Source organism: Monodon monoceros, unplaced genomic scaffold (genome assembly GCF_005190385.1).
Source record: "Monodon monoceros isolate NGI ecotype Baffin Bay Population unplaced genomic scaffold, NGI_Narwhal_1 Super_Scaffold_12, whole genome shotgun sequence".
Lineage (NCBI taxonomy): Eukaryota > Metazoa > Chordata > Mammalia > Artiodactyla > Monodontidae > Monodon > Monodon monoceros.
In genome coordinates, this window is record NW_021703768.1 from 153,171,233 (window position 1) to 153,189,057 (window position 17,825).

Here is a 17,825-nt window from a genome sequence, read left to right on the forward strand (position 1 = left end):
TTTTTTCCGGTACGCAGGCCTCTCACTGCTGTGGCCTCTCCAGTTGCGGAGCACAGGCTCCAGACGCGCAGGCTCAGTGGCCATGGCTCACGGGCCTAGCCGCTCCGTGGCATGTGGGATCCTCCCGGACCGGGGCACGAACCCGCGTCCCCTGCATCGGCAGGCGGACTCTCAACCACTGCGCCACCAGGGAAGCCCTCTTTTAACAAAATATATTTCCACTCCTCATACCTTCTTTTACTGAAAATGCACATCCTACTTTCCTCAAGCAACCATGAACTGTCTTTACATTAGCATTCCCTGATTGGAATATCCCATAACCTCCAGAAACATGCAACTTCCCAAAGCACTATTTTTTTGCTCAGTGGGGTATGTGGTACAAGACATGTGTTTAATAAAGCCAAACATCTTTAGTTTCCCCCTCATAAGAAGACAAAAGTTGTAAAGTCGTAAATTTAAATCTGTTTAGCAATTAATGTGCCAATATTTCATCTTATTTGAAATGGCCTAGATACTCAATGAATTCCTATCATTTAACTTAATATTGCTTCAAGTTACCAAAATGTGGAGAGACTATTTTAGATGGATATTTCCAAAACATAATTATTCCTATACAGTTTACCAAAAAGCTCTTACCTCAGTAACATTTACTTAAAAATGTAATCATATCAGGTTATTTTCCCTGTTGACAGATTATATAACAGAAACAATATGCATTTATTGACTTCCAGTAACCCTAGGAACAATGAAAATATTATATTATTCTTAATGTTGATGACTCTAAAGACAGGTCTGTATTAAGCCCACAACCTTAAACTAGCTCTAATACCAGATATTAATTTAATATTGAATATTTCCCAGATCACATGAAGGTGGAATGTATTCTGGCGAGTTTTATATTTCTGAGAATGTATATACATGCTCAGTTTCCTTTAAGCCAATTAAATACAGCTCATTTACAAGTTAATGTTTACATAAAGAGAAACAGAACCAGAGATCTCATAGTTTTCCCACTTGAATTTAAAAAGGTCTCTTTTTTTTCCTCAGTCTGGGGGACTACAGATGGATCAGATAGTTCCTAGAGCCCAGGCAGAACAGTTACATTGCAAAGGCAGAGGAGAGAAATGCAAGCTCCTCTTTTTTATTTTTAAAATCCCACTAAGTAACCCAAGGCTGGAGTCTCAGGCAATGTGAGCTGTGTTTGTATTTCAAGGCTTAAGTCCTCCACAGGGCCCACAATTTCAGCAGAGACTTGCAGGAGCGGTTGGACAGACAAAACTACATAAGACAAAGATCCTTTTACTCGACATGTACCACCGACAAAAACTTGACACAAACAAGAACTTTTCAGGATAAAGGGGATGGGAGTGCAGGTGTAAGGATCAAGGGAGAGGTGAAGGGAGGAGAGAAAGACTAAAAAAAAGGAGACAGCAGGAAAATAAAGGTGAGAATACTGGGACAATAGAACTTTCAGCCACTACATGATATGAGGTTTGAATTCTATCACTGTCATAAATCTCCCATCAGGGAGAGCCCACTGGACCAAGGTCTGCATGGTGTGAGGCGAGCCTCTCCCACCTCTGCTTGTCACCCATTGACGGCCAGAGGGAGCATGGTCTCACGTGCTGAGAGGAGTGATACTGTAGCTGCCCAATGTCCACTCTCTCCAAAGGATAAGACAGAGGAATAGGAAAAGACAGAGAAAGAAGTAGAGAGATATAAACAGAGGGAAAGGGACAAACGGGAGGGGGAAAGCATTGCATGAATGAGGGTACTGAGGCCCCTAGGGGCCAGAAAGGCAGACTTACCAAATGTGGTGACGAGGTGAGGTTCAGGCGATCTCTTGTCACCCACAGGGAAGCTGCTTTCAGTGGTCCCAGAGGTGACCAGATCCTCTCCCGTGAAGAGGGAGAGGTCCCATGTTGGGTGCCAGAAATCTGTTACTGGTCAGGGTTCTTGGCCTTCCTTAATCAATGTAAATTGATAAGAGGCCAGACAAGAAATTTGGGCAAGGCTTTACTGGGGGCCCTGCTGCAGCAGGGGGGCAGTGAAAACAAGTAACAGGTTCCCTTGCTCGCTCCCGGTGGGGCTCTCTGGTTCCTTACATGGGGTGAGGTTAGGGGTGTGTCCGGGGGTTGGGCAGGAGGGGTGGCTTAGGTGGTCTGCCCACCCCTTTGATGGTGCACAGTGGGCATGTGCAGTACCCTGTTTTTGCTCCCGGCTCTTCAGAAGTGGCAGTCAGGTTTTTGGTCTTTTTCTATCTTGCTGTTCATAATTTGCCCCAACTGCCCATGCACACAGTACTTTTTAGTCCCTTGTAGTTTCTTCGTATTTTGTTGCTGGAGGAGATGTTTGTCCAGGAGCAAGCACTGCAGCAAAGGGTTCCAGGTCCCAGGTCCCAGCTTGTCTCACCTTTATTTGCCTAGGCTTCTCAGACCTGGCGAAGGGACCTGAGGGGCCTCAAGTTAATGTGATTGAAGTCCAGATCTGGGTTTCGAGAGTTCACAACGAAAATGTTACTGAGAAGGGGTCGGGGGACCCCCTCACATGGCCTCCACCACATTAGACGCGAACTCGCGAAGGCCCCAGCTTTGACCTACCTGAGGCCGGTGCCCAGGGCCGTGAAGTCTGGGACGCATGAGCCCACGCGGGGGCCGCCGTCCGGAGCCAGGAGGGCGGGATCCCGGGCCTTGGTCCCCCACCCCGCCCCCTCGTGGTGCTGGTGGCAGCAGCGGATGATGCGGCCCCTTTAAATCCCGGCCGCCCCGCCCTTCGCAGCCGACTCCGCGGCGGCCCGGGATCCAGGCCGGGCCGCGGCTCTCACCGCCCAGCCTAGCCCAGCCTGGCCCGGCCCAAGCGCCGAGCCTAGGCGGTCCACTCCCCGCGCCTCAGAGGAGCCGTCAGCGCGGTGCCCGGCCCAGTCCCCAGCCCGGCAGGCCCGCCCGCATCCCTGCCCGGCCCCGGGCTCCCAGCCCCTCCCTGCCCCGGGGCCGGGGCCCCTGCAGCCTCCAGGTCCCCGCGCCCCGGCCCCGGCCCCCCCGGGCCATGCGGCCTCGGCCCCGCCGGCGCCCACCGCGCACCTGAGGAGATGAGGCTCCGCAATGGCGCCTTCCTGACGCTGCTGCTCTTCTGCCTGTGCGCCTTCCTCTCGCTCTCCTGGTACGCGGCGCTCAGCGGCCAGAAAGGTGAGCTCCTCCCCCGCCGTCGCCCGCTTCGCGCCCCCTCCCACACCTGGGCGCCGGCGGCCGGAGCGGGGTCCGGGCAGCTGCCGCGGAAAGCGGCCGGAAGCCGACGCGGGCGCCCCTTCCCCGCCCGGGCGGTGCGAGAGGACGCCCCTCCCATCCTCGCTCCCACTTGTTTGCTGCTGGAATAACGAAATTCTCCTCTGGCCTGGGCTGGGCCGCGCCGGTGAGCGGGAGTCGGGTGCCCCGTGCGCGCTCAGGACCGGCCTTCGTGAGTACAGTTCTGCCCGTGTTAGGGCGGGTCGCTCCCTCTGGTGAGCTGGGGACCTCAGGGTTCTCAGAGAGGGACAGAGACACAAGGTCACAGAGGTGGCTGTGCCAGAGGGTCCCCAGGGTACCGCTCCAGGCACCTGGGTACACCGATCCTGAGACACGAGTGAGGAGGCAGCCAGACATCCAGGCAGTACCATCACTTCACACCACCTCTCCACCCCAGCCCACTGTGGGTGCGGCTCCCTGGGGCCTCCACAGCCCTCCTCCAGGACATCTGGCCCCAGGACTCCTCCACAGGGATGTGGGTGCTGCGGAATGCTTCCTGTGGCTACTGGCCCGGGGGGATGCATGGAGGGCCTCATGAGCGCCCCACCCAGTCCTGGCCACCGGCTAACTTATTTTGTGTGGTCTCACCTTAAGTTTGGTTAAGCTGGCCAGTCCACCGTCATGGCCCCTCTGCATCTGGCCACCACACTTAGGACTGAGGGGGCAGGCCCCAGCACTGGCTGGAGTTGCTCTGTGTTGGTTGGGATGGCTGGGGCTGAGTGGGGCCTTGGCTGAGGGTTGAAGGCTGATGAGGCGCTCGCAGGCCCTTGTCTACCCAGCCTTTAGCACAGGAGGCACCGGGAAAAGCTGCTTCCTTCCTGCCGTCTGGCTTTCCTGCAGGAGGCCTAAGCAGGATCAGGCTGAGGCCAACTGACCCTCTGCCTCCCTCCCACCTCCTGCTTCCCTGTTCCGCAACAGAGGCTGCGGGAGAAGCTGGAGCCTTTCTGACCCTCCAAGTCCCAGTGTCCCCGCCTGGCTCCTGCCCGCCCAGCTCAGCCCAGCCCTGTTTGGGTGAAGGCCTGGGCTGCCCTAGGGGCTCCAGAGCACCTGAGGGGAGACCCCCTAGGACTTGGTACATGGAGGGCATGGCTGGGGCGGAGTTCTCCGTAGATGGGGTGTGTCACCTGGGGGAGGGCATTTTGGACCCTTGAGAGAGTGGCCATGTAAGCAGCCTGGCATGGAGGCCAAGGTGGGGCCATATCTGATGGGCTGGGGCACATTTGTTCAGCTGTGAGTGGAACGATGACCCCTTGTACCTTGTCCTGGGCTAGGCCGCAGTTCCTGTGTGCCTCCTATGGCAGCCACTGGCCCTCAGCCAGGTGTCAGGAACTGCAGCACCAGCCTCCCACCAGGACACCTTCTCTGTGAGTCTGGCTGGCCACAGTGTCCAGGAGTGAGGGGGATACCCATGGCTCCATTTAGAGCCTACTCTCCCTAAGCGGGGCATCGAGGAGGGCCTGTGGAGCAGGAGAGCACCCCTACTCAAAGAAATGTGGGGGTCAGATGCAGGGGTCCTTGTCCCTTGGGTGTGGCAGTACAGAAGCCTGTGTGACATGTGACAAGAGGGTCACCTGGGCCTTCCCCATCAAGGGCTGTTACTGTTTTGGGAGTCCCAGTAGGGTCTGGTCTTTGGAAGCTTGAAGAGAAGACTGAGTCTGGGCTCTTATATGAACCTTTCTCATTCTTACATTCAGATGACTGTATTAAGCCCATGGGGAAACCAGACTAAGTCTGAGGCCAGACTGGACCTTGGCTTCCAGCTTGCAGTGAGTAGGAGGCTCAGGAGAGGGCTGGCCCAGGCACCGATGCTTAGAGGAAAGGCAGAGGAAGCCATATCTGTAGGGAAGGGAAGAGGTGGGCAAGAAGCCAGAGAGGAAGGGAAAGCAGGAACAGGTGGCATCCTGGAAGCCAAGGGCCAGGAAGGACACATAGGCCTTAGCAAGACGGACCCTAGATAGGGGGGTTTCAGGCCCACTTTCATATCCAGCCTTGACCAAATTTGTGCAGCAGCTCCACTAATGCTCAAACTGTAGCCCTCAGCCAAGCACCTGCTGAAGGTCCCCAGGGAAAACGGCAAACCCTCCAGGGAGGTGGCCTCAGCCACACAGCCCTCCCCAATGTCTAGGCTGTCCCCTCTCTTGGATTTCAGCAATGATGGATGCCTGTCTTGACCACTGGGATGGTGGGTGCAAGTCCTGGAGAGGAGGTGAACACCTGCACCCTCTCCATGCCCCTGCCCTACTGCAAGACTTTTTAAAAAAAATATTTATTTATTTATTTGGCTGCTCCAGGTCTTAGTTGCTGCCCGCAGGATCTTCGTTGCCACATGTGTGATCTTCCCTGCCATGTGCAGGATCTTTTAGTTGAGACTTGCGAAGTCTTAGTTGCGGCATATGGGATCTAGTTCCCTGACCAGGGATTGAACCTGGGCCCCCTGCATTGGGAGCTCAGAGTCTTAGCCACTGGACCGCAAGGGAAGTCCCCTCACCGCAGGTTAACAGCAGACCTTTGCTGGGCCTGGAACCAGCCTGTGCTCCTCTGAGCCTGTTTCCCCTTCCCTAAGTACAGAGCACAAGGTCTGTGCCCCAGCCTGGCTCTTGAATCTGTTTCTTTAACAAAGAGGGAACCAAAGGGAAGACTGTGGTCCATGGGCTTCAGGTATCCTGATTACTCTGCCTTCTGGTGGAGGAAGGGGCGGGAAAGCCTCCAGTAGTGTGACCACAGCTGCCCCCAGGACTTGGGCAGAAGAAGGCTCCTAGGAAGGGAGGCCAGGGTAGGGAGCAGGCTGTGCCCAGGCCTTGGTGGTCAGGGTGATTCAGGTCAGCAGGCCTGTCCCCCTGGGGCAGGCTAAGGTTGGACAGAGCTCAGCCTACTTAAAGATCAGAGAAGGCCACGGGTTTGCAGGGGGGGGGGGGGGGGGGGGGGCGACAGGGGCAGCAACAGCAGTCAGAGGGGGATGAGGTCTCCTTACCCTCCCTCCACTTCACAGAGGGCCCCACTGCAGGGAGCTGCCTTGGGTGTAGCCAGTAGCACAAGGGCTGCCCCTGCAAGACTCAGCAGCTCCACAACACTGGGGTGGCATTGGGGAGGGCATCAGGGACAATAGGTGGGTGGGTAGGGACCCAGGCGGGAGGGAGGCCACCTGCCTGTGTAGGCAGCTCTGAACTCCCTCCTGCTGGGCCTCAGCACCTACAGTCCCTCCTCCCTACTGGCAGCTGGGCAGGTGAGTGCTGGGGTGGCCAGCTCCCTGTTCAAGGGGTCAGGTTTCCAGGGTAACCTGGCCTCAGAACCCAGAGCAGAGCCTCAAAGATCTGGTAACCTGACTCCTGACTCCCTCCCCCTGCAGGGCTGTCCCTGAGCACAGAAGCTTGAAGTGGCCTGGCCTTTGGCCCCATGGGCAGGGTGTGGGAAGGGAGATCGGGCAAGCTGCTAACTCTGGAGTGCCTCATCAAGGATCTGCTTGGCTCCCCTGCCCCTCCCCCCACAGCCTCTCCATCCTGCGTAGGGGCTACCCCTCCCTCTTCCCCAGGACTTAGCACTTCAGCCTCTGCCCCAGCTGCAGAAAGGGGGTGTCCTGAGATGACCGAACTTTGCCTTAGTCATGACCTTTGGTATACCCGATTGTGGGGAGGTGACACCATCCCAGGGCATTCTAGGGGCTGTGACCACCCCTCTGCAAGGGATCAAGGAACATAAGAGCTGCCTGAGGGTGAGAGGGGAGATCTGGAAGGCAACTAGGCCTTGAAGGCTACATGGGTTTTCATCAGGCCCAGAAGAGAAAAGGGGATTCCAGTCAGAAGAGACAGCATGTGTGAAAGCATAGACATCAGACAAGGAAAAGGAGGTGTGTGTGATGGCAAATAAAGAGGGCAAAAGCCGATTAGAAAAGGCCTTGAGAGTGCACAGCCTGGCAGGACCTGGCTGCCTCAGCAGCAGATAACGACGTTGTTGATGTTGTTTGTCTCATTCTTGCTCACTGGGCCCTGCCAGACCAGTGGAGCCAGGTACTTGGCACCCTGGAGATCCCTCTCCACTGTCAGGCAGCCCTACCTCTGTGCTGCTTCTGGCCCATGTGCACCCCTAGTGCCTGCACATGGTGCCCAGTTGGAGGTTCTGACACAGGCCCCCTGGGGTGGCATGGTCTAGGCCTAGGACACATCTCCAGAGAAGCAGGCCTCAGCGCACTTAGAGCTCTTGTCGCCTTTCTGCTGCTGACTTGCTGAGGTACCCCGACTAGTTTCTCAACTTCATTTGCTCCTCTGAGCACTGGGGGCTGTAACTGCAACAGTCCCCACCCACCCACCCCCGCCGGACTGTGTGAGATTGCAAATCCAGAGCTGGTGCCTAGTGTAGAATGACAACCATGAGGACAGTGACAAATGGGTGCATGGGGCTCAGTACTACTTGCAGGATATGGGGGAGAGTCAAGGGAGGTTTTCTGTCCCCATGGGGCCTTGGGGATGGGGCTGCCTGTGATCTCTGTGAATGGGGATGGGAAGCAAAGTGCAGAGGCTGAAAGAAGGAACAGGGCAAGGTTGGCCTCAATGCCAAGGGCTCCTTGAGGAAGGTCTGGGTCCTTGTGCCCTGTGTGGGACCTTGGGTGCCCTACTTCCTGGAAGGAGGAGATGCTGCAAGGAGAAGCAAGAGGGGGCTTTGGGAGGAGAGGGGAGGGGATGGAGAGGATTCAGTCTGAGCCTTTTCAGCCTCAGCTTAGGTTTGTCTCACCTGGGGCTGGAAGTGGTCCTGTAGCCCTCCCACTTCAGATGTCTCCTCAATGCAGAAAATAAAGGGAGAGCACTGGAGAGGGCTAATTCCCCCAGTGGAGGCTTTTCTTCCCCAAGTGTGAGTGTCACTGTGACTTCAGAGTGACCCTTATGTAACCCCATGTGGCTCACATGTGGCAGGCATATGAACAGATGTGTAGGCTAACACTCAAGGAGCAGTACCTCAGCTGTATGCTGCCCCCTGGTGACAGCCTGTGTACCACCCACAGGCGATGTGGTGGACGTGTACCAGCGGGAGTTTCTGGCGCTGCGTGACCGGTTGCATGCAGCTGAGCAGGAGAGCCTCAAGCGCTCCAAGGAGCTCAACCTGGTGCTGGACGAGATCAAGAGGGCCGTGTCGGAGAGACAAGCGCTGCGAGACGGAGACAGCAATCGCACCTGGGGCCGCCTAACCGGTGAGCGCAGGAGCGGGAAGTGGCAGGGGATGCGAGGCTGATGGCAGACCGCGTTGTCTGACCTGTCCCTTCCCGACCCACCCAGAGGATCCACGCCTGAAGCCGTGGAACGTCTCGCACAAGCACGTGCTGCACCTACCCACTGTCTTCCACCACCTGCCACACCTACTAGCCAAGGAAAGCAGCCTGCAGCCCGCCGTGCGCGTGGGCCAGGGCCGCACCGGAGGTAGGGGTGGGGCCCGGGAGTGGCGGGTGGTGGGACGACCCCCACGCAGTGCCCAGTACCAACCCTCCGCGTCCCTGCAGTGTCAGTGGTGATGGGCATCCCCAGCGTGCGGCGCGAGGTGCACTCGTACCTGACTGACACGCTGCACTCGCTCATCTCAGAGCTAAGCCCACAGGAGAAAGAGGACTCGGTCATCGTGGTGCTGATCGCTGAGGCAAGTGGGCTGGGGCACGGGTCGAGGGGACATTCAGAGGAAGACACACGGCACAAAATAACAAGGAGAATGAAAACAGCAACATTTCGGAGGAAAAAACTCTCAGAAGTTCAATCGTCAGTTTCACTCACAAACTTAACAAGATAAAAAGTTAAAAGACATTTTAGCGCCCCCTCGTGGAGATGCCAGTTATAGTCTGTCCCACCCCTTGGACCGAGGTATCTAAAAGGGCTTTTTCTGAGGCACCTGTGACCCCCAGGCCCAGCCTTACTTAGCCTTCAGGATGGTGGGCTCACTCCCTCAATGTGGGAGAGAAGGCTGTGTCCTTCCCTCAGCCCTTTCTTCCAGGCCATTTGGGCTGGCAGCCTGGCTCATGGAGGGCACTTGGTCTCCCCACAGACTGACCCACAGTATACCTCGCTGGTGACGGAGAATATCAAGGCCTTGTGAGTACAGACAGCCCGACAAGGCTGGTGGAGGGAGGACACTTTGCGGGGTGTTGGGCAGACAGGTGCCGGCTGTGCCGCGCCCCCCCCCCCCAGCAAGATGCGCCATCCCACTGTGGGAAAGGGTGCTTCCCTTCTTGATGAAAGGGGGTGGGCATGTAGAGATGACCCAACCCCTCTGGAGCCTCAGTGCCTCAGTAGGATGGGTGTGGTGTCAGGGGATGTCTGCCTGGTGGGCCTTAAGAAAAGGACGGGGTCTAGCTAGCTCAGCTCTGTCCCTGCTCCAGTCCCTGGAGGCTGCTCACTCACTGGGCCTTCCTGTCCCCCAGGTTCCCTACAGAGATCCATTCTGGGCTCCTAGAGGTCATCTCCCCTTCTCCCCACTTCTACCCTGACTTCTCCCGCCTCCGAGAGTCCTTTGGGGACCCCAAGGAGAGAGTCAGGTACTAGCACTACCCACCTCCCTGTGCCCCCAGCACCTGCCCACCTGTGCTAAGAACCTAATTTGTGGGTGTATGAGTCCTGGGCACTTCCCTGCAGTGCCTCCATTGTTCCATTGGAGGACCCCTGCATGGGGGGGTGGGGGTCTCCTACCCACTCAGTGGCCTCTGTGGTAGCCACATTGGAGGTGGAGGGGGTCTGAGCTCTTGAGGCCCCTGCCCCTGGCCCACAGGTGGAGGACCAAACAGAACCTTGATTACTGCTTCCTTATGATGTATGCGCAGTCCAAAGGCATTTACTACGTGCAGGTGAGCACTGAGACCCTGCTCTGTCCCTTTTCCCCCTGGACCCTGGATGAGCCTGGGTGGCAAGCCCTGCCCTGCCCCTGTGCCCATCCTGAGTCCCGGCCCCCTTCTACCTACCCACCACTGTGCAGCTGGAGGATGACATCATAGCCAAGCCCAACTACCTGAGCACCATGAAGAACTTCGCACTCCAGCAGCCCTCGGAGGACTGGATGATCCTGGAGTTCTCCCAGCTGGGCTTCATTGGTGTGCCACCCCCCTCCCTGCCCCGCTGACCTAACCAAAATATCTCCATCCAGCCCACTTCTGCCTCTCTCATCATCTCAGTCCCACGCCCTGTTCCGAGCCCTAGTACCATGCAGTGTCGTGCTCTGAGCCTTTGCCTGGAGTGCCTGCTGCAGCCCCACCTGGCCTGTTCCTGCCTGCCCTCTGCATCGGGATGTTTGGGCTCACCATCCCGTCTGCTCTCTTGTTACCTGCACCTGCCTGCAGCCAGCCAGAGGTTTTGCTGTGGGACCCTTCCCAGAGTCCCCCACAGGGACTAAGAGGAAGTAGGGCAGGGCAGAGCTGCCTACTCAGCACCCCTTTCCCTCCAATCCCACCCCCAGGGAAGATGTTCAAGTCACTGGACTTGAGCGTCATTGTGGAGTTCATCCTCATGTTCTACCGGGACAAGCCCATCGACTGGCTCCTGGACCATATTCTGTGGGTGAAGGTCTGCAATCCTGAGAAGGATGCGGTGAGCAGAACCTGCACAGAGGCGAGAGGGGGCGGTGGAGCAAGCAGCCTCCAGTAGGGACTGTGTCGGTGACCATGCACCTGACAGGAGGAGACTGCGCTGCTGGCTGGAGGAGTTTCTGTCTTCAGAGGTAGAGTTGAGTTGAGCCCTTGTGTGTGTCACCCTCCCTCCACAGAAGCACTGTGACCGGCAGAAGGCCAACCTGCGGATCCGCTTCAAGCCATCCCTCTTCCAGCATGTGGGCACTCACTCCTCACTGGCGGGCAAGATCCAGAAACTGAAGGTGGGCAGTGCCACACTCAAGCCTAGTTGAGTACAGCAGAGCCTGGGCTGAGGTTGGACAAGGAGGTAGCAGGGCAAGTCCAGGGCCCACCCTAACACCATTGTCCCTCCTCCACTGTAGGACAAGGACTTTGGGAAGCAGGCATTGCGGAAGGAGCATGTGAACCCGCCAGCGGAAGTGAGCACGAGCCTCAAGACATACCAGCACTTCACCCTGGAGAAGGCCTACCTGCGCGAGGATTTCTTCTGGGCCTTCACGCCCGCTGCAGGGGACTTCATCCGCTTCCGCTTCTTCCAGCCACTGCGACTGGAGCGGTCAGTGCCAGCGCCCACAGGTCCACCTTGGGGGAGGGGCAGGGTGGCTACCAGGGTAGAGGCCTCACCACAAATTTCTGAACCTGCAGATTTCCCTCTGTGACCCTCCCCTGCAAATTACTTAACCTTATTAAGTTTTCTTATCTGAAAAGTGGGGCTCAGAACAGTAGTCACTTTGTAAAGACTAAGTCCAACAGTGCCCACAGGAGCTCAGTGACATTGCCCATCACCAGTGCCCTTACAAGTAAGGCCCTGGTTGCCTTGCACAGTCCAACGGCTGCCCCGGGTGGTGCCCAGCCTCACCCAGTACCTCAGGGCCCACCTACTGCACTCCTAGCCCAGGCCTGGCCTTTCTCTGCTGGGTAGTGTGCCTGGGCAGTGCCCCACCCCTGCAGCAGCTCACAGGCCTGTCTGGCCACAGGTTCTTCTTCCGAAGTGGGAACATTGAGCACCCAGAGGACAAGCTCTTCAACACATCTGTGGAGGTGCTGCCCTTTGATGTGAGTGTAGTAGCAGGTGGGTGTGCACTGAGGCCTGCCCCTTCCACAGCCACTGGCTTCAGCCCCTTGATTTTGTCCCCAGAACCTCCAGTCAGACAAGGAGGCCCTGCAGGAGGGCCGTTCAGCCACTCTCCAGTACCCTCGGAGCTCTGATGGCTACCTCCAGATCGGTGAGTGAGGGGCAGTCAAGTGGAGGTGAGGGGAGAGGCAGGAGTCTTGGGACAACCTCTCATTGCTGCACTCCCCCAGGCTCTTTCTACAAGGGTGTGGCACAGGGAGAAGTGGACCCAGCCTTTGGCCCCCTGGAAGCACTGCGCCTCTCCATCCAGACAGACTCGCCGGTGTGGGTCATTCTGAGTGAGGTGATAAAGGGCAGGGCTGGGTACAGGGAATGGGGAGCTGTACCAAATAGCTAGACCAGGGCTGCTCTCTGAGACCCCAGCTGACACTGAGCCCTGCTCTTCCAGATCTTCCTGAAAAAGGCTGACTAAGCCAAGGGCTTCTGAGGGTGCGTTTTGGCTGGCCCTGAAGCCCACGAGACCTGGGATGTCGTCGCCGCTGCCCCCGGAGGGCCAGGCATGGCCACCCCAGTCTGAGGGGTTCTGCCTGGCACCCCACTCCATTGGCCTGGGGTGGCCGCTGGCCCGGAGGCCCCAGGAACTGGTGCTGCCCCGCCCGCCGGCCGCGGGGAAGAGGCAGGAGGCCCCCACACTGTGCCTGAGGCCGGTCCGCGCCGCCCGGAACCGTTCGCACCCTGGCCCCCTTGAGCCAGGCCTTTATAGAAGAGCCTTTTCCTGGGCGCCCACTGTCTTCGCGCGAACACTGGAATGCATATACTACTTTATGTGCTGTGTTTTTTATTCTTGGATACATTTGATTTTTTTCACGTTAAGTCCACATATACTTCTATAAGAGCGCTCCTTGTAATAAAGGGTTAATGAAGTGTGTGCCTGCTCCGAGCTCACAGCCTGGCGCCTAGCCACCCGGCGACCCCGCCCTCCTCGCAGTTCCTCAGGACCTCGCTCGCATTCTCTGGGAGGGTCCCGGCCGCCCGGTCGGTACCTCGCTGATGGAGCTGGTGCAGAATCTGGGTCCACACCCCCAAACCGCCCCCACTTCCGTGATAACCCTCCTCGGAGCGTGCCCCTTAGCGCCCATCATACCTCCCCAAGTGCCTGCAGCCGCCTCTCACGAAAGGCATCCCCCCGCCTCCTCCTCCCACTCCTTCCTGGGTCTCAGTCCCACCTTTTCCACCGTCTCCAAGGCTCTGCTCCTGTCCCCAGTCTGTGACTCATTTTAGGTTCTCCCATCCATCTCAGGGCCTTTGTTTTTGCCCTGCTTTGAAAGCTCCTCTGCCTGCTCAGCTAAAAGTCACCTTTTTAGGGACTCTTCCCGGCCAGCAGGCCTTCCCCAGATCTGGTCCCCCGAGACACTAGGACGTTTACTGGAGAGCGCCTCTTAAAACTACATTGATTAAGTTCATCGTCGTTCTCCGCGGGCCGCAACAGGTTGCCCTGAACACTGCATTGTTCTAGATGCCGGTAACCGAGTACCGACCCAAAAAAAGCCCCTCGTATCGGCTGTGAAGTCCAGGGTATGAGGAATAGGGCGGCTGAGGGTCAGTGGAGAGGCAGGCCTCATAGGAGGGGGACAGGCGAGGAAAGAGCTGACCGCAGGGAGGAGGAGCCGTGGGGGGAGCCCCGGCGGGAAAGGATGTGTGACTAGCAGCGTGGGGGAGCAGGGCGGGAGAGGACCGGACCCAGGGCCCGATCGAGCCCCTGCCCGAGAGAGGCCTCTTTCCTTCCGCAGCCCGACAGACTGCTGTGGCCTGAAGCTAGGCCCCTCCAAGCTCTACAACCCGCAGTGCGCAACCCACTCCGACCCAGACAGTGTACTCGAGATCACGCTTTAATGAGAGACTGGGATGGGGGCGAGCACCCTCCCCCGTCCTCCAGGAGGCTCCGCCCACCCGGCGTCCTCCGTCTCAGGCCTTCTGCAGCAGTTTCTGGAACTGTCCGAGGAGCGCGGCCGGGAGGAAGTGGGCGAGTAGGCCAAGCGCCGCCAACACCACGAGAAGCCAGAGCGCGCGCGCGCTCGCGTACAGCGGGGCCAGCCTGCGGGTAGTGCTCAGCGGGGGCGGGGCGGGGGCAATGGCCCCACCCCAACCCTACGGCCCGCCTCCACCAGGGCCCGCCCACCTGCCCCCAAAAGGGAACAGCCTCCAACCAGTCTCCTGGTCCCGCCCGGCATCCGCTTGCGGCCTCTGCCGTCAAGACCCTGCCCACAAGCCAAGCCACCTTTCCCCGCCCCGGTGGACCTCCCGGGAGCCCCGCCCCGGTTCTCACCTTTGCTGCGCAGATCTCGCGTAGCCCTGAAAGTAGCGGAGGCGCGCGAACAGGTATACCAGGCCACACAGTGCTGCCGCCCCTGGGAAAGGGGAGGGCGGGGTGGGGTGAGCCCGCTGATGCGGGGACCCCCGGGGCTCTAGTGCGTATGCCCCTGGCCCGCTCTCAGACCTTCGTGAAAGAAGATGCCGGCGACCCAGAGCGTGGCGAGGAACAGCGGGAAATACTCGCTGCAGTTCACTCTGCGGTGGGGGAGGAGCGGCATGAGGGCGCCGGCCTGGGGCCTCCGAGCCTGACCGCCCGGGGCTGCCTAGCTCCCTGCCCCGCGCCCTCCCACCGCGCCTCACTGGGCTCGGTAGATGCGCTCGAACTCCGGCGGGCCGGTGGTGAGCGGCGGAGACACGTGGAAGGCCCTGCGCGCCGAGATCACCTGCAGCAAGAAGTAGGCTGGGGGAGGAGGTGTTGCCGGAGTCAGATCTGGCACCCAGACTCCCGGCCCCGCCTCCAGTCTGGCCGCGCATCTTTTCTTTTCCCAGCTCCACACCTTGCTCGTCACGACTCCCCTTTAAAAGCCCGACCAAGGGGACCGCCGGCCCCTGCTCTTCGAGCTTGCCCTGTGTCCACGACACTCAGTGGGGAGGGCAGGGTGCCCGCCTGGGGCTCTGAGAGGCCCTGTCCAGCCCAATGAGTGTAGGGGAAGGGATGACACGTCACAGGACACCTGCCCGCAGGACTTTGCTTCTGAATCATTTCACTTGCAAAACACAGGCAAATGTCCAACTCCCATCCTCTAGGCCTGGACTTTGGCCCAGATTCCTGGAATGGGAGTGCCACCCGAGGGCAGAGTTGGCTGCATCCTTCCAGCTACAGAGGATCACACACTCTGTGACCAACTGTCCCTGCTCCGCCACCCACAGAGCTCACCAGGAGGGACCTCCCGACCAAGCCTGGGTCGCTGTGCCTCCAAACTGTGGTGTGGGTTCCTGCCTCAGTTTCTCTGTTCAGGCTCTGCCTCAATCTGACAGACACCCTCTCCTCTGCCCCCAGGTGGTTACGGCTGGGACTATTCTAGTCCAACCCCAAGCCACCAGGGCTCTGCCCCTCTCCCTTGCAACATGGGTGGGTACAGAGGGTGGGCTGGCCCTTGAGGGTATGAGTGCACAGGAGCCCTTCTCTTCGCCTGAAGCCAGGTGCCCACCACACAAACAGTCCCAGTACTGGGTGTCTCCAACTATCTTCCTGCAAGTCCCATGGCCCTGGTGCGCTTGGTGCCAGGCCCTCTGCAGACATATCCCAACCTTAGTGCACTGTGGATACCAAGGGTAGCCTTGCCAGCACAGTGTATGTGAGGAAGGGCTGAGGGCCAAGCTTACTGGTATGGCTGGAGATCAAGTCAGCCTGTCTGCTCAGCCACTCCAGGGCCCCTGCCCCAGGCTGTGTCTTGTCCTAGCCCATACAGTGTGAGGCAATGGTGTCCTCCAAAGCCAGAATATCTATCCCAGGAATGTGTCTCTAGGGCTGGTCTGAGAAGGGCACCAAGCAGGCACCTTTGGGGGCCAAAAAGCAGGTTTCAACCCTGTCTAGCTCCACATGGTTCCAGCATAGAGAGGGTGACTTTGAAGGCAGGCCCAGGGGATGGGGCCCTCCCACTGGGACACCCAGAGAGGGGACCGCTGGGGAGGGCAGGGATCAGCTGGAGTAGGGCTGCATCAAGCCCATGGCTGTCCCACTTCTGTACTCACCATCAGAACACCCATTCATCCTGGCACCCTGCCCCCCTGCTCAGGTCCTAGAGCCCAACATAGCTGGATGCCCCACCTGCCCCCTGAAAGCCCCTGCCCTCCTCCAGGGTTCTTTATGCTGGCTGAGGTGCCAGCCTCCAACCCCAAGCCAGGCAGCCCACACGCCTACCTCAGTTGTTCCTCAGGGGCCATTTTCAATTTCGCTGCCCATCCCCTAGGTTGGGTACCTCTCAGCCTTGGTCCCTGCCCAGGGTTTCACAGTTTGCCCTGCAGACACCCCTCCAGGGCTTCCCCCTCCCCACTTGGGGAAAATGCAAGCCCCTCAGCCCTCTGGTGGGGGCCAGAAGAGCTTTCATACCAGGAGTCTGGGCTGTCCCTCACCTGGGCCTGGACCCCAGCACCTCCCCAGTACCTAGAGGGCAGAAGGCAGACTGCAGGGGTCTGAAGCCCACCCAGTGCCAGAGCAGAAGCCAGCCCACCTTGCAGCAAGACTCCCAGGAGGGTGACAGTGGCCAGAAGAGCCACTTCGTCCTTCATGGTGCCGGTGGCTCTGTCGGGCCAGGCTGGACTCTGAGAGGGCTTGCTGTGGGGCTCTTATCACCCTTGTCTGCTGCTCAGAGGCTGGCTCAGGAGAGGAAGAGTGGCCCGCTCTCCCCGCCCCTTCTCAGTGGAGGGGGTTGAGGAAGGGGGCGTGACCATTGCCTGAGAGACCTGGGGAGCCTGGTCAGGCTGAGCAAGAGGAAACCAGGGCCAGAGCTTCCCTGGTGGCGCAGTGTTAAGAATCCGTGAACACAGCCTGCAGGGGGTTAGTGCACCACGGCTAGCCGGGAGGGAGTCTGGGGAAAAGTCTGGACCTGCCGAAGAGGCAAGAGACTTTTTCTTCCCTCTTCGTTTCCTGGTGCGCGAGGAGAGGGGATTAAGAGCGCTGCTTAAAGGAGCTCCAGAGACCCGCGGCTAACAGCGCGGACCACAGAGACGGGCATGAGACGCTAAGGCTGCTGCTGCCGCGACCAAGAAGCCTGTGTGCGAGCACAGGTCACTATCCACACCCCCCTTCCGGGGAGCCTGTGCAGCCCGCCACTGCCAGGGTCCCGGGATCCAGGGACAACTCCCCCGGGAGAACGCACAGCGCGCCTCAGGCTGGTGCAACGTCACGCCGGCCTCTGCCGCGCAGGCTCCCCCCGGCCTGAGTGAGCCAGAGCCCCCGAAGCAGCTGCTCCTTTAACCCCGTCCTGTCTGAGCAAAGAACAGACGCCCTCCGGCGACCTACACGCAGAGGCGGGGCCAAATCCAAAACTGAGCCCCTGGAGCTGTGAGAACAAAGAAGAGAAAGGGAAATCTCTCCCAGCAGCCTCAGAAGCAGCGGATTAAAGCTCCACAATCAACTTGATGTACCCTGCATCTGTGGAATACATGAATAGACAACGAATCGTCCCAAATTGAGGAGGTGGCCTTTGAGAGCAAGATTTATGATTTTTTCCCCTTTTCCTCTTTTTGTGTGTATGTGTATGCTTCTGTGTGAGATTTTGTCTGTATAGCTTTGCTTCCACCATTTGTCCTAGGGTTCTATCCATCCGTCTTTTTTTTTCTTAAAAATTTTTTTTTCTTAATAATTATTTTTTATTTTAATAACTTTATTTTATCTTCTTTCTTTCTTTCCTTCCTTCCCTCCTTCCTTCCTTTCTCCCTCCCTCCCTCCCTCCCTCCTTTCTTTCTTCCTTTCTTTCTTTCTCTCTTTCTCTTTCTTTCTTTCTTTCTTTCTTTCTTTCTTTCTTTCTTTCTTTCTTTCTTTCTTTCTTTCTTTCTTTCT

At 58.2% G+C, this 17,825-nt stretch overlaps 2 protein-coding genes across 3 annotated transcripts; one reads left to right on the forward strand and one right to left on the reverse strand.

Moving 5' to 3' along the window:
- Positions 1–1,987: 1,987 nt before the first annotated feature.
- MGAT4B (alpha-1,3-mannosyl-glycoprotein 4-beta-N-acetylglucosaminyltransferase B) lies at positions 1,988–12,880 on the forward strand. 2 transcript variants are annotated; one of them, XM_029218748.1, is made up of 15 exons: positions 1,988–3,185; positions 8,275–8,460; positions 8,546–8,686; positions 8,767–8,900; positions 9,300–9,346; positions 9,676–9,789; positions 10,020–10,095; positions 10,224–10,338; positions 10,701–10,831; positions 11,007–11,114; positions 11,235–11,428; positions 11,850–11,928; positions 12,011–12,098; positions 12,178–12,290; positions 12,396–12,880. In XM_029218748.1, the coding sequence occupies exons 1-15, from the start codon at positions 3,089–3,091 to the stop codon at positions 12,417–12,419; spliced, it is 1,647 nt and encodes a 548-aa protein (XP_029074581.1). In that variant the 5' UTR covers positions 1,988–3,088; the 3' UTR covers positions 12,420–12,880. The 2 variants fall into 2 exon arrangements, with proteins under 2 accessions (XP_029074581.1, XP_029074582.1); XM_029218749.1 differs by having other exon boundaries at positions 8,848–8,900; positions 12,396–12,872.
- Positions 12,881–13,745: 865 nt separating this feature from the next.
- On the reverse strand, positions 13,746–16,656 carry LTC4S (leukotriene C4 synthase). The gene is made up of 5 exons (XM_029218132.1): positions 16,495–16,656; positions 14,621–14,720; positions 14,445–14,515; positions 14,274–14,355; positions 13,746–14,042 (listed from the first exon to the last, which is right to left on the reverse strand). Exons 1-5 carry the CDS (start codon positions 16,550–16,552, stop codon positions 13,913–13,915), a joined length of 441 nt encoding a protein of 146 aa, XP_029073965.1. The 5' UTR covers positions 16,553–16,656; the 3' UTR covers positions 13,746–13,912.
- Positions 16,657–17,825: the final 1,169 nt, after the last annotated feature.

What these genes read in the sequence shown, in the direction of transcription:
- MGAT4B (XM_029218748.1), top strand. Translation starts at nt 3,089, where the DNA reads ATGAGGCTCCGCAATGGCGCCTTCCTGACGCTGCTGCTCTTCTGCCTG. An exon ending in GGCGCTCAGCGGCCAGAAAG is followed by an intron (nt 3,186 to 8,274) that starts GTGAGCTCCTCC and finishes TACCACCCACAG; the next exon opens with GCGATGTGGTGGACGTGTAC. An exon ending in TCGTGGTGCTGATCGCTGAG is followed by an intron (nt 8,901 to 9,299) that starts GCAAGTGGGCTG and finishes GTCTCCCCACAG; the next exon opens with ACTGACCCACAGTATACCTC.
- LTC4S (XM_029218132.1), bottom strand. Translation starts at nt 16,552, where the DNA reads ATGAAGGACGAAGTGGCTCTTCTGGCCACTGTCACCCTCCTGGGAGTC. An exon ending in CCTGGGAGTCTTGCTGCAAG is followed by an intron (nt 14,721 to 16,494) that starts GTGGGCTGGCTT and finishes CTCCTCCCCCAG; the next exon opens with CCTACTTCTTGCTGCAGGTG. An exon ending in GAGCGCATCTACCGAGCCCA is followed by an intron (nt 14,516 to 14,620) that starts GTGAGGCGCGGT and finishes CCCCCACCGCAG; the next exon opens with AGTGAACTGCAGCGAGTATT.